Below are 16,168 nucleotides of genomic sequence, written 5' to 3' on the forward strand. Positions count from 1 at the left end.
AGAAAGAAGAGGAGGAAGGAGAAAAAAGAAGGAGGAAGAAAGAAGAGGAAAAAAGAGGAAGGAGAAAGAAGAAGAGGAAGAAAAAGAAGAAGGTGAAAGAAGAGGAGGAAGGAGAAAAAAGAAGGAGAAAGAAGAGGAGGAAGAAAGAAGAGGAAAAAAGAGGAAGAAGAAAGAAATATAGGAAGGAAAAAGAAGAAGAGGAAGAAGAAAGAAGAGGAAAAAAGAGGAAGGAGAAAGAAGAAGAGGAAGAATAATAGGAAGGAGAAAGAAGAGGAGGAAGGAGAAAGAAAGGATGAAGAAGAAAAAAAGGAAAAAAGAGAAAGGAAAAATAAGAAGTAAGAAGAGGAAGGAGATAGAAGAAGAGGAAGAAAAAGAGGAAGGTGAAAGAAGAGGAGGAAGGAGAAAAGAAGGAGAAAGAAGAGGAGGAAGAAAGAAGAAGACAAAAGAGGAAGGAAAAAGAACAAAGGAAGGAGAAATAAGAGTAGGAAGGAGAAAGAAGAAATAAGAAGAATAGGAAGGAGAAAAAAGAGGAGGAAGAAAAAGAGGAAGGAGAAAGAAGAGGAGGAAGGAGAAAAGAGAAGGAGGAAGAAGAGGACGAAGAAAGAAGAGGAAAAAAGAGGAAGGAGAAAGAAGAAGAGGAAGAAAGAAGAGGAAAAAAGAGGAAGGAGAAAGAAAAATAGGAAGGAGAAAGAAGAGGAAGAAAGAAGAGGAAAAAAGAGGAAGGAGAAAGAAGAAAAGGAAGGAGAAAGAAGAAATAAGAAGAATAGGAAGGAGAAAGAAGAGGAGGAAGAAAAAGAGGAAGGAGAAAGAAGAAGAGGAAGAAAAAGAGGAAGGTGAAAGAAGAGGAGGAAGGAGAAAGAAGAGGAGGAAGAAAGAAGAGGAAAAAAGAGGAAGGAGAAAGAAGAATAGGAAGGAGAAAGAAGAGGAGAATGAAAGAAGAGGAAGAAAAAGAGGAAGGTGAAAGAAGAGGAGGAAGGAGAAAGAAGAGGAGAAAGAAAGAAGAGGAAAAAATAGGAAGGAGAAAGAAGAATAGGAAGGAGAAAGGAGAGGAGGAAGAAAGAAGAGGAAAAAAGAGGAAGGAGAAAGAAGAATAGGGAGGAGAAAGAAGAGGAGGAAGGAGGAAGAAGAAATAAGAATAGGAAGGAGAAAGAAAAGGAGGAAGAAAGAAGAGGAAAAAATAGGAAGGAGAAAGAAGAATAGGAAGGAGAAAGAAGAGGAGGAAGAAAGAAGAGGAAAAAAGAGGAAGGAGAAAGAAGAATAGGAAGGAGAAAGAAGAGGAGGAAGGAGGAAGAAGAAATAAGAATAGGAAGGAGAAAGAAAGAAGAGGAAAAAATAGGAAGGAGAAAGAGGAGTAAGAAGAATAGGAAGGAGAAAGAAGAAATGAGAAGAGGAAGAAGAAGAAGAGATGAAGAAGAAAAAGATGAAAAAAAGGAGGAAGAATATACTTGCAACAAACATTTTATTATGAACTCACACTCATGATGTCATCTCTCTGTGTGTGTGTGTGTTTACTATTTATTATGAACTCACACTCATGTCATCTCTCTGTGTGTGTGTGTGTTTACTATTTATTATGAACTCACACTCATGTCATCTCTCTGTGTGTGTGTGTGTTTACTATTTATTATGAACTCACACTCATGATGTCATCTGTGCGTGTGTGTGTGTATAGGTGTGTGTGTGTGTATGTTTACTATTTATTATGAACTCACACTCATGTCATCTCTCTGTGTGTGTGGTGTGTTTACTATTTATTATGAACTCACACTCATGTCATCTGTGCGTGTGTGTGTGTATAGGTGTGTGTGTTGTGTATGTTTACTATTTATTATGAACTCACACTCATGTCATCTCTCTGTGTGTGTGTGTGTTTACTATTTATTATGAACTCACACTCATGATGTCATCTCTGTGTGTGTGTGTGTATATGTGTGTGGGTGTATGTTTACTATTTATTATGAACTCACACTCATGTCATCTCTGTGTGTGTGTGTATATGTGTGTGTGTTTACTATTTATTATGAACTCACACTCATGATGTCATCTCTCTGTGTGTGTGTGTGTATATGTGTGTTTACTATTTATTATGAACTCACACTCATGTCATCTCTGTGTGTGTGTGTATATGTGTGTGTGTGTGTGTATATGTGTGTGTGTGTATGTTTACTATTTATTATGAACTCACACTCATGTCATCTCTGTGTGTGTGTGTGTATATGTGTGTGTGTGTGTGTTTACTATTTATTATGAACTCACACTCATGATGTCATCTCTCTGTGTGTGTGTGTATATGTGTGTTTACTATTTATTATGAACTCACACTCATGTCATCTCTCTGTGTGTGTGTGTGTGTATATGTGTGTTTACTATTTATTATGAACTCACACTCATGATGTCATCTCTGTGTGTGTGTCTATATGTGTGTGTGTGTGTGTTTACTATTTATTATGAACTCACACTGATGTCATCTCTCTGTGTGTATATGTGTGTGTGTGTGTATGTTTACTATTTATTATGAACTCACACTCATGTCATCTCTTTGTGTGTGTGTGTGTGTATGTTTACTATTTATTATGAACTCACACTCATGTCATCTCTCTGTGTGTGTATAAGTGTGTTTATACATATGTATGTGTATATGTGTGTGTATATATATATGTATATATATATATATGTGTTTGTGTATATACATGTATGTGTGTATATATATGTGTGTGTATATATGTATGTGTATGTATATGTATGTATACATGTATGTGTGTGTTTGTGTATATACATGTATATGTGTGTATATGTATGTGTGTGTATATACATGTACGTATATGTGTGTATATGTATGTGTGTATATATATATATATATATGTGTGTTTGTGTATATACATGTATATGTGTGTATATGTATATACGTGTGTATATGTATGTGTGTATATATACATGTGTGTGTTTGTGTGTATACATGTATGTGTGTATATGTATGTGTGTATATACATGTATGTGTGTGTATATACATGTATGTGTGTGTGTGTGTATATATGTGTGTATATACATGTACAGTATATGTGTGTGTATTTGTGTGTATATGAATGTGTGTGTGTATATGTATGGGAAAGTGTATATGTTTGTGTGTATATGTATAAGTATGTGTATGTATATGTATGTGTGTATATATATATATATGAATGTATGTGTGTATATACATGTATATGTGTGTATATTTATATGTATATCTGTGTGTATGTATATGTATGTGTGTATATGTATAGGTGTGTGTGTGTATCAATGTGTGTTTGCGTGTGTGTGTGCTCACCACACTCCCCCAACATGCTGTGATGCGTTCACTGCCACCAAGTCAGGTGTTAGAGTTGTTGCACCTGAATGTAACACTAACACAAACAACGTTGTCTGTTACCATGACAACTACACACACACACACAGTCATGTTTACTTCCTTTTGTGAATGAGACCAATCAGTGCAGATGACACACACACGCACGCGCACGCACACGCACACACGCACGCACGCACACACGCACGCACACACACACACACACACACACACACACACACACACACACACACACACACACACACACACACACACACACACACACCCCCACAAACACAGAGAAAGATTGAAGAAGTGTTGTTCTATAAAATAAAGTTAAGAAATATAAAATCCGTTGAGTGATAAATGTTCAATGTCTACTGTCCCTCCCTCTCTGCTCTCTGTGGTCCAGTCCACACTGTGCGGGTCACACGGAGGTGTAGCGGTGGGTGGGGGCCTCGTCTTCTTCCTCACTGTCCGTGGCCCCCAGTTTGGGATGCAGCGTGACTCGACCCCCACCAGTCTGGTGCTGCTCCTTGGTGCCTTCCTCCTCCTCCTCCTCATCATCATCATCTTCATCATCATTGTCATCACCCGCGTACTGCTTGATGATGTCATAGGTGGGGGGCTTGGCCATGCCCCTCTGAACCTTCAGGCAGCAGATCTGTGAGCAGGACACAATTCACAATCATTCTACAACCATCCATTGTGACACACCCCTAATCACAATCATTCTACAACCATCCATTGTGACACGCCCCTAATCACAATCATTCTACAACCATCCATTGTGACACGCCCCTAATCACAATCATTCTACAACCATCCATTGTGACACGCCCCTAATCACAATCATTCTACAACCATCCATTGTGACACGCCCCTAATCACAATCATTCTACAACCATCCATTGTGACACGCCCCTAATCACAATCATTCTACAACCATCCATTGTGACACGCCCCTAATCACAATCATTCTACAACCATCCATTGTGACACGCCCCTAATCACAATCATTCTACAACCATCCATTGTGACACGCCCCTAATCACAATCATTCTACAACCATCCATTGTGACACGCCCCTAATCACAATCATTCTACAACCATCCATTGTGACACGCCCCTAATCACAATCATTCTACAACCATCCATTGTGACACGCCCCTAATCACAATCATTCTACAACCATCCATTGTGACACGCCCCTAATCACAATCATTCTACAACCATCCATTGTGACACGCCCCTAATCACAATCATTCTACAACCATCCATTGTGACACGCTCCTAATCACAATCATTCTACAACCATCCATTGTGACACGCCCCTAATCACAATCATTCTACAACCATCCATTGTGACACGCCCCTAATCACAATCATTCAACAACCATCCATTGTGACACGCCCCTAATCACAATCATTCAACAACCATCCATTGTGACCCGCCCCTAATCACAATCATTCTACAACCATCCATTGTGACACGCCCCTAATCACAATCATTCAACAACCATCCATTGTGACACGCCCATAATCACAATCATTCAACAACCATCCATTGTAACACGCCCCTAATCACAATCATTCAACAACCATCCATTGTGACCCGCCCCTAATCACAATCATTCAACAACCATCCATTGTGACACGCCCCTAATCACAATCATTCAACAACCATCCATTGTGACACGCCCCTAATCACAATCATTCAGCAACCATCCATTGTGACACGCCCCTAATCACAATCATTCAACAACCATCCATTGTGACACGCCCCTAATCACAATCATTCAGCAACCATCCATTGTGACACGCCCCTAATCACAATCATTCTGCAACCATCCATTGTGACACGCCCCTAATCACAATCATCCTACAACCATCCATTGTGACACGCCCCTAATCACAATCATCCTACAACCATCCATTGTGACACGCCCCTAATCACAATCATCCTACAACCATCCATTGTGACACGCCCTAATCACAATCATTCTACAACCATCCATTGTGACACGCCTCTAATCACAATCATTCTACAACCATCCATTGTGACACGCCCCTAATCACAATCATCCTACAACCATCCATTGTGACACGCCCCTAATCACAATCATCCTACAACCATCCATTGTGACACGCCCCTAATCACAATCATCCTACAACCATCCATTGTGACACGCCCCTAATCACAATCATCCTACAACCATCCATTGTGACACGCCCCTAATCACAATCATTCTACAACCATCCATTGTGACACGCCCCTAATCACAATCATCCTACAACCATCCATTGTGACACGCCCCTAATCACAATCATTCAACAACCATCCATTGTGACACGCCCCTAATCACAATCATCCTACAACCATCCATTGTGACACGCCCCTAATCACAATCATTCTACAACCATCCATTGTGACACGCCCCTAATCACAATCATCCTACAACCATCCATTGTGACACGCCCCTAATCACAATCATTCTACAACCATCCATTGTGACACGCCCCTAATCACAATCATTCAACAACCATCCATTGTGACACGCCCCTAATCACAATCATTCTACAACCATCCATTGTGACACGCCCCTAATCACAATCATTCTACAACCATCCATTGTGACACGCCCCTAATCACAATCATTCTACAACCATCCATTGTGACACGCCCCTAATCACAATCATTCAACAACCATCCATTGTGACACGCCCCTAATCACAATCATTCAACAACCATCCATTGTGACACGCCCCTAATCACAATCATTCTACAACCATCCATTGTGACACGCCCCTAATCACAATCATCCTACAACCATCCATTGTGACACACCCCTAATCACAATCATCCTACAACCATCCATTGTGACACGCCCCTAATCAATACACCACTTCCCTAATATTCTGTCCACTCTTTCACAAGCTAGCATGCTAACAGCTGCAACTAGCCACTAGCATGCTAACAGCTGCAAATAGCCGCTAACAGTGTGATGTTGGCGTGCAGGAAGTGTGATGTTGGCGTGCAGGAAGTGAGATGTTGGCGTGGAGGAAGTGAGATGTTGGCGTGCAGGAAGTGAGATATTGGCGTGCAGGAAGTGAGATGTTGGCGTGCAGGAAGTGAGATGGTGGCGTGCAGGAAGTGAGATGTTGGCGTGCAGGAAGTGAGATGTTGGCGTGCAGGAAGTGTGATGTTGGCGTGCAGGAAGTGTGATGTTGGCGTGCAGGAAGTGTGATGTTGGCGTGCAGGAAGTGTGATGTTGGCGTGCAGGAAGTGTGATGTTGGCGTGCAGGAAGTGAGATGTTGGCGTGCAGGAAGTGTGATGTTGGCGTGCAGGAAGTGAGATGTTGGCGTGCAGGAAGTGAGATGTTGGCGTGCAGGAAGTGAGATGTTGGCGTGCAGGAAGTGTGATGTTGGCGTGCAGGAAGTGTGATGTTGGCGTGCAGGAAGTGAGATATTGGCGTGCAGGAAGTGTGATGTTGGCGTGCAGGAAGTGAGATGTTGGCGTGCAGGAAGTGTGATGTTGGCGTGCAGGAAGTGTGATGTTGGCGTGCAGGAAGTGTGATGTTGGCGTGCAGGAAGTGTGATGTTGGCGTGCAGGAAGTGTGATGTTGGCGTGCAGGAAGTGTGATGTTGGCGTGCAGGAAGTGTGATGTTGGCGTGCAGGAAGTGAGATGTTGGCGTGCAGGAAGTGTGATGTTGGCGTGCAGGAAGTGAGATGTTGGCGTGCAGGAAGTGTGATGTTGGCGTGCAGGAAGTGTGATGTTGGCGTGCAGGAAGTGTGATGTTGGCGTGCAGGAAGTGTGATGTTGGCGTGCAGGAAGTGTGATGTTGGCGTGCAGGAAGTGTGATGTTGGCGTGCAGGAAGTGAGATGTTGGCGTGCAGGAAGTGTGATGTTGGCGTGCAGGAAGTGAGATGTTGGCGTGTAGGAAGTGAGATGTTGGCGTGCAGGAAGTGTGATGTTGGCGTGCAGGAAGTGAGATGTTGGCGTGCAGGAAGTGTGATGTTGGCGTGCAGGAAGTGAGATATTGGCGTGCAGGAAGTGTGATGTTGGCGTGCAGGAAGTGAGATGTTGGCGTGCAGGAAGTGTGATGTTGGCGTGCAGGAAGTGTGATGTTGGCGTGCAGGAAGTGTGATGTTGGCGTGCAGGAAGTGAGTCACCTCATGTTTGAGTTCAGTGATGTGATCTTGGAGGTCTTGGATGAACTGATTGGAGTCACTGTGGTTCAGCTGCCCTTGGACCTTGCCTTCTTCTTTCTGTGGGGCACTTTATTGATTATTACTTTATTGATCATGACTTTATTTATTATCAAACACCATTTTATGTATTATTACTTAATAGATGATTACTTTGATGATTATAGATGAGTGTCAGCAGGGTTAGGAGCAGTTACACACGTTGAGCAGCTGTCTGGGAATAAACTTCCTGTCCCACTAGTGTTGTGTTGTTGTCTTCCCAGCAGCAAACCATCACTTCCTCACTCCTCCAGGTGTCACTTTAACGTCTTCCCTCACTCTGGGCCCCCAAACGGCTTTTTTTTTTAACGCAAAGCCACAACGACAACAGGATTTTGACCAAGGTCGGCATTTTTTCTTTAAGTGTGTCAAAAGTGTGACATGTGATGAGTGAAACCACTTCCTGTCAGCGATAAGAAGGCTTGACACGCTAAATCTACACCAGCAGTGAAGTTGTGTAAATGGTAAATAAAAAGAGAATACAACAAATCCATTTCAACTTATATTCAATTGAATAGACTGCAAAGACAAGATATTTCATGTTCACACTGAGAAACTTTCTTATTTTTGCAAATAATCACGAAGTTAGAATTGAATGGCAGCAACACATTGCAAAAAAGGCATTTTTACCAGTGTGTTACATGGCCTTTCCTTTTAACAACACTCAGTAAAGGTTTGGGAAGTGAGGAGACACATTTTTGAAGTGGAATTCTTTCCCATTCTTGCTTGATGTACAGCTTAAGTTGTTCAACAGTCTCCCTTCTCATATTTTAGCTGCCACACATTTGCAATGTCTGGACTACAGGCAGGCCAGTCTAGTACCCGCACTCTTTTACTATGAAGCCACGTTGATGTAACACCTGGCTTGGCATTGTCTTGCTGAAATAAGCAGGGGCGTCCATGGTAACGTTGCTTTGATGGCAACATATGTTGCTCCAAAAGCTGTATGTACCTTTCAGCATTAATGGTGCCTTCACAGATGTGTAAGTTACCCATGTCTTGGGCACTAATACACCCCCATACCATCACACACTAATCACTAATACACCCCCATACCATCACACACTAATCACTAATACACCCCCATACCATCACACACTAATCACTAATACACCCCCATACCATCACACATGCTGCCTTTTACACTTTCACCCTAGAACAGTCCGGATGGTTCTTTTCCTCTTTGGTCCGGAGGACACGACGTCCACAGTTTCCAAAAACAATTTGAAATGTGGACTCGTCAGACCACAGAAGACTTTTCCACTTTGCATCAGTCCATCTTAGATGAGCTCAGGCCCAGCGAAGCGTTTCTGGGTGTTGTTGATAAACGGTTTTGGCCTTGCATAGGAGAGTTTTAACTTGCACTAACAGATGTAGCGACCAACTGTAGTTACTGACAGTGGTTTTCTGAAGTGTTCCTGAGCCCATGTGGTGATATCCTTTACACACTGATGTGGCTTTTTGATGCAGTAGTGCCTGAGGGATCCAAGGTGTGTAATATCATGGCTTACGTGCAGTGATTTCTCCACATTCTCTCAACCTTTTGATGATATTACGGAGCGTAGATGGTGAAATCCCTAAATTCCTTGTTGAGAAATGTTGTTCTTCAACAATTTGCTCAGGCATTTGTTGACAAAGTGGTGACCCTCGCCCCGTCCTTGTTTGTGAATGGAAGCTGCTTTTATACCCAATCATGGCACCCACCTGTTCCCAATTAGCCTGTTCACCTGTGGGATGTTCCAAATAAGTCTTTGATGAGCATTCCTCAACTTTCTCACTCTTTTTTGCCACTTGTGCCAGCTTTTTTGAAACATGTTGCAGACATCAAATTCCAAATGAGCTAATATTTCTAAAAAATACCAAAGTTTCTCAGTGTGAACATGAAGTATTGTAAGGGTAATATATAATATTATAATACTATAATATGAAATTGTCTTTGCAGTCTATTCAATTGAATATAAGTTGAAAAGGATTTGTTGTATTCTCTTTTTATTTAACATTTACACAACCTGACAACTTCACTGCTTTTGGGCTTTGTAAAAAGTCCACTAAGTTGATATTACAACATGTCTTGTAAAAAGTCCACTAAGTTGATATCACAACATGTCTTGTAAAAAGTCCACTAAGTTGACATCACAACATGTCTTGTAAAAAGTCCACTAAGTTGATATCACAACATGTCTTGTAAAAAGTCCACTAAGTTGATATTACAACATGTCTTGTAAAAAGTCCACTAAGTTGATATCACAACATGTCTTGTAAAAAGTCCACTAAGTTGATATTACAACATGTCTTGTAAAAAGTCCACTAAGTTGATATCACAACATGTCTTGTAAAAAGTCCACTAAGTTGACATCACAACATGTCTTGTAAAAAGTCTACTAAGTTGATATTACAACATGTTTTGTAAAAAGTCCACTAAGTTGATATTACAACATGTCTTGTAAAAAGTCCACTAAGTTGATATCACAACATGTCTTGTAAAAAGTCCACTAAGTTGATATTACAACATGTCTTGTAAAAAGTCCACTAAGTTGATATCACAACATGTCTTGAGTGGTCCATCAACTTACACTTCTAAAGCCAAAGCTGTCTTCATAGTTGGACTTGTGACATGTCACTTGTGCCAATAGTCTGATATCAGACAAAACACGATAGTCTGATATCAGACAAAACACGATAGTCTGATATCAGACAAAACACAATAGTCTGATATCAGACAAAACACGATAGTCTGATATCAGACAAAACACAATAGTCTGATATCAGACAAAACACGATAGTCTGATATCAGACAAAACACAATAGTCTGATATCAGACAAAACACGATAGTCTGATATCAGACAAAACACAATAGTCTGATATCAGACAAAACACAAATATCCTATGATATGGACTTGCATGTCATGTTCACACACACATTCACACACACATTCACACACACATTCACACACTGATGGCGGGAGCTGCCATGCAAGGCGCTAACCAGCAGCCATCAGGAGCAAGGGTGAAGTGTCTTGCCCAAGGACACAACAGACGTGACTAGGAAGGTAGAAGGTGGGGATTGAACCCCAGTAACCAGCAACCCTCCCATTGCAGGCACGGCCACTCTACCAACTTCGCCACGCCGTCCCCCATAATCAGAAAACCCCCCAAAATAAACAAACATGTTTATTTTGATCAGAAAACAAACAAAATAAACATGTTTATTTTGATCAGAAAACAAACAAAATAAACATGTTTATTTTGATCAGAAAACAAACAAAATAAACATGTTTATTTTATCAGAAAACAAACAAAATAAACATGTTTATTTTGATCAGAAAACAAACAAAATAAACATGTTTATTTTATCAGAAAACAAACAAAATTAAAGCTGCAAGCAGCATTGGTCGGGTCCGCTTTTTGGCAGGTGCTAGTCCTAGGTGTCCAATACTTTAGTCCAGTGGTAGTCCTGAGTGAGACCTACATAGAGGTTTTTGTTTCGTGTCTCTACGATATTGGTACTGGGAGTTAGAGGAAGTTGTGTCTGTGTTTTTTTCCTAGGTGCTGCGGCACAGTGGTTGTTTTCTTTGAAGGTGCGTAAAATCACAGCAGCGGATCCATTTCACATTGTCATTATAGGGTATTGTGTGTATTGAGGCCAAAGAAGGTCTAATCGCAGTTTCGTTGTCATTTTTGGCACCGTAGCAGCATCAGTGCTGCGGGTCTTTGAAGGCTCGTAAAATCAAAACGGTAGCACTAAATAAAACGCCGTCGTCAACTTTTAATCAGAAGGGTTCAATCACTCTCCTGTAGCAGTTTGAAGCCGAAACGACAAACGCGCTCAGAGGAGATAATGTTTGATGTTTGGTGACCGTTTGGTACAAAAATGTTGTTTTGAAATGGAGATAACAAACTTCCTGTTGATTTTTGCTGAAGGGTGTCAATGTATGAAATGTAGGTCAAAATGAGACCTACGTAGAGGTATTTTTTTCATGTCTCTACGACGTTCCTACCGGAAGTTACAAGCAGTTTTGTCAGAGTTTTCCTCTGAGGAGCAGTTTTTTGTCAGTTTTTTCCAAAAATTATGTAGAGCACAATTTTGAGTTTTGGGGTTCGGTTTTTTTTTTAGATCGCAGGTTCCACCAGTCCCGATGTGTGTGAGAAGTTTGGTGAGTTTTGAAGTATTTTAAGGGGGTCAAATTAGAGGTCAAAAATCAAAAATGAGTGTTTTTAGTCATTTTTTGTCTTGAAGGGGAAATAGCCAACTTCCTGTAGATTTTAGCCCGAAGAAATTAATTGATGAAAAGTAGGTCTAGGCGAGACCTACATACAGGTTTTTGTTTCATGTCTCTACGACATTCCTAGTGGGAGTTAGAGGCATTTTTCTTTCTAGGGGGCGCTAGAGAGCAATTGTGATTTTTTGGGTTTGGTTTTGTAACTAAAGTCTAGTGTTCCCGAGTTTGAATGTGTGTGTCAAATTTGGTGAGTTTTGAAGCATGTTAAGGGGTGCAAAGTAGTGCGCGACGGTGCGGAAGAATAATAATAAAGAATAATAATAATAATAATAAAACCTTACAAATTCAATAGGGTCCTTTCGTCCCATTGCAAAAGGACTCCCTTTGGGATTCCTTTTGAAAAGGTCCTGTGCGGACCCTAATAAACATGTTTATTTGATCAGAAAACAAACAAAATAAACATGTTTATTTTGTCAGAAAACAAACAAAACAAACATGTTTATTTTGATCAGAAAACAAACAAAATAAACATGTTTATTTTATCAGAAAACAAACAAAATAAACATGTTTATTTGATCAGAAAACAAACAAAATAAACATGTTTATTTTGATCAGAAAACAAACAAAATAAACATGTTTATTTTATCAGAAAACAAACAAAATAAACATGTTTATTTGATCAGAAAACAAACAAAATAAACATGTTTATTTTATCAGAAAACAAACAAAATAAACATGTTTATTTTGATCAGAAAACAAACAAAATAAACATGTTTATTTTATCAGAAAACAAACAAAATAAACATGTTTATTTGATCAGAAAACAAACAAAATAAACATGTTTATTTGATCAGAAAACAAACAAAATAAACATGTTTATTTGATCAGAAAACAAACAAAATAAACATGTTTATTTTGATCAGAAAACAAACAAAATAAACATGTTTATTTTATCAGAAAACAAACAAAATAAACATGTTTATTTGATCAGAAAACAAACAAAATAAACATGTTTATTTTATCAGAAAACAAACAAAATAAACATGTTTATTTTGATCAGAAAACAAACAAAATAAACATGTTTATTTTATCAGAAAACAAACAAAATAAACATGTTTATTTGATCAGAAAACAAACAAAATAAACATGTTTATTTGATCAGAAAACAAACAAAATAAACATGTTTATTTTATCAGAAAACAAACAAAATAAACATGTTTATTTTGATCAGAAAACAAACAAAATAAACATGTTTATTTTATCAGAAAACAAACAAAATAAACATGTTTATTTGATCAGAAAACAAACAAAATAAACATGTTTATTTTGTTTGAAAACCCCAAAAATGAATGAAAAATGGAACAGAGCAATGTACCCAAAAGAGGAGCAGTAATATGATATAAGATATGTTAAGATTGACACCAACATTACTGTATTATACAAACTATAGGCCATGCACTTTGAACACATAAATAACTAGTAGAGTATAGAGGTCATAGTATAAGTCACATAAATAACTAGTAGAGTATAGAGGTCATAGTATAAGTCACATAAATAACTAGTAGAGTATAGAGGTCATAGTATAAGTCACATAAATAACTAGTAGAGTATAGAGGTCATAGTATAAGTCACATAAATAACTAGTAGAGTATATAGGTCATAGTATAAGTCACATAAATAACTAGTAGAGTATAGAGGTCATAGTATAAGTCACATAAATAACTAGTAGAGTATAGAGGTCATAGTATAAGTCACATAAATAACTAGTATAGTACTTTATACTAATATCATGTCAATAGAAGTAAGTACTTTATACTGATATCATGTCAATAGAAGTAAGTACTTTATACTGATATCATGTCAATAGAAGTAAGTACTTTATACTGATATCATGTCAATAGAAGTACTTTATACTGATATCATGTCAATAGAAGTAAGTACTTTATACTGATATCATGTCAATAGAAGTACTTTATACTGATATCATGTCAATAGAAGTAAGTACTTTATGCTGATATCATGTCAATAGAAGTAAGTACTTTATACTGATATCATGTCAATAGAAGTAAGTACTTCTATTGTCAATAGAAGTAAGTACTTTATACTGATATCATGTCAATAGAAGTACTTTATACTGATATCATGTCAATAGAAGTAAGTACTTTATACTGATATGTCAATAGAAGTAAGTACTTTATACTGATATCATGTCAATAGAAGTAAGTACTTTATACTGATATCATGTCAATAGAAGTAAGTACTTTATACTGATATCATGTCAATAGAAGTACTTTATACTGATATCATGTCAATAGAAGTAAGTACTTTATACTGATATCATGTCAATAGAAGTAAGTACTTTATACTGATATCATGTCAATAGAAGTAAGTACTTTATACTGATATCATGTCAATAGAAGTAAGTACTTTATACTGATATCATGTCAATAGAAGTAAGTACTTTATACTGATATCATGCCAATAGAAGTAAGTACTTTACACTGATATCATGTCAATAGAAGTAAGTACTTTATACTGATATCATGTCAATAGAAGTAAGTACTTTATACTGATATCATGTCAATAGAAGTAAGTACTTTATACTGATATCATGTCAATAGAAGTAAGTACTTTATACTGATATCATCAGAAGTGATTTTGTCAACACTTCATCTTTCATGCAGCGACCACAAGCAATCACAACATGCTGAACATGCAGAGATAACACACACACACACACACACACACACACACACACACACACACACACACACACACACACACACACACACACACACACACACACACACACACACACACACACACACACACACACACACACACACACACACACACACACACTGCTGTGGGGCGGCGGCTGTTATGTTTCACACCTACAAATAGTCTTGGGATGTGCTTCTCACCTTTTTTGTGGGCGCTCATTTCTTACTTCACAGCTGAGTTAGTTCAAGTCCATGGTCACATCACTTCTAAGAACCAAACTAGTTGGCCCAAAGACTCTTTTCAACTTCAAGTCCATGGTCACATCACTTCTAAGAACCAAACTAGTTGTCCCAAAGACTCTTTTCAACTTCAAGTCCATGGTCACATCACTTCTAAGAACCAAACTAGTTGGCCCAAAGACTCTTTTCAACTTCAAGTCCATGGTCACATCACTTCTAAGAACCAAACTAGTTGGCCCAAAGACTCTTTTCAACTTCAAGTCCATGGTCACATCCCTTCTAAGAACCAAAGGTTGACTAGTTGGCCCAAAGACTCTTTTCAACTTCAAGTCCATGGTCACATCACTTCTAAGAACCAAACTAGTTGGTCCAAAGACTCTTTTCAACTTCAAGTCCATGGTCACATCACTTCTAAGAACCAAACTAGTTGGCCCAAAGACTCTTTTCAACTTCAAGTCCATGGTCACATCCCTTCTAAGAACCAAAGGTTGACTAGTTGGCCCAAAGACTCTTTTCAACTTCAAGTCCATGGTCACATCACTTCTAAGAACCAAACTAGTTGGCCCAAAGACTCTTTTCAACTTCAAGTCCATGGTCACATCACTTCTAAGAACCAAACTAGTTGTCCCAAAGACTCTTTTCAACTTCAAGTCCATGGTCACATCCCTTCTAAGAACCAAAGGTTGACTAGTTGGCCCAAAGACTCTTTTCAACTTCAAGTCCATGGTCACATCACTTCTAAGAACCAAACTAGTTGGCCCAAAGACTCTTTTCAACTTCAAGTCCATGGTCACATCCCTTCTAAGAACCAAAGGTTGACTAGTTGGCCCAAAGACTCTTTTCAACTTCAAGTCCATGGTCACATCACTTCTAAGAACCAAACTAGTTGGCCCAAAGACTCTTTTCAACTTCAAGTCCATGGTCACATCACTTCTAAGAACCAAAGGTTGACTAGTTGGCCCAAAGACTCTTTTCAACTTCAAGTCCATGGTCACATCACTTCTAAGAACCAAAGGTTGACTAGTTGGCCCAAAGACTCTTTTCAACTTCAAGTCCATGGTCACATCACTTCTAAGAACCAAAGGTTGACTAGTTGGCCCAAAGACTCTTTTCAACTTCAAGTCCATGGTCACATCACTTCTAAGAACCAAACTAGTTGGCCCAAAGACTCTTTTCAACTTCAAGTCCATGGTCACATCACTTCTAAGAACCAAAGGTTGACTAGTTGGCCCAAAGACTCTTTTCAACTTCAAGTCCATGGTCACATCACTTCTAAGAACCAAAGGTTGACTAGTTGGCCCAAAGACTCTTTTCAACTTCAAGTCCATGGTCACATCACTTCTAAGAACCAAAGGTTGACTAGTTGGCCCAAAGACTCTTTTCAACTTCAAGTCCATGGTCACATCACT

At 39.0% G+C, this 16,168-nt stretch overlaps 1 protein-coding gene across 6 annotated transcripts in view; it reads right to left on the reverse strand.

The window, feature by feature from the left end:
• Positions 1 to 1,473: 1,473 nt before the first annotated feature.
• LOC133644556 (ecotropic viral integration site 5 protein homolog) overlaps positions 1,474 to 16,168 on the reverse strand; it is a 72,007-nt gene continuing 57,312 nt past the window's right edge. For 4 of the 6 annotated variants that reach the window (XM_062039131.1, XM_062039129.1, XM_062039127.1 and 1 more), the window contains 2 exons: positions 7,501 to 7,596; positions 1,479 to 3,989 (listed from right to left, as the gene is read on the reverse strand). In XM_062039131.1, coding sequence (XP_061895115.1) covers positions 3,753 to 3,989; positions 7,501 to 7,596 — 333 coding nt within the window. In that variant the 3' untranslated portion in view covers positions 1,479 to 3,752. Of the gene's footprint in view, positions 3,990 to 7,500; positions 7,597 to 16,168 lie in introns of all 6 variants that reach the window. The other 2 variants (XM_062039130.1, XM_062039126.1) reach the window with 2 other exon arrangements.

The sequence above is a fragment of the Entelurus aequoreus genome, linkage group LG27, assembly GCF_033978785.1.
Source record: "Entelurus aequoreus isolate RoL-2023_Sb linkage group LG27, RoL_Eaeq_v1.1, whole genome shotgun sequence".
Lineage (NCBI taxonomy): Eukaryota > Metazoa > Chordata > Actinopteri > Syngnathiformes > Syngnathidae > Entelurus > Entelurus aequoreus.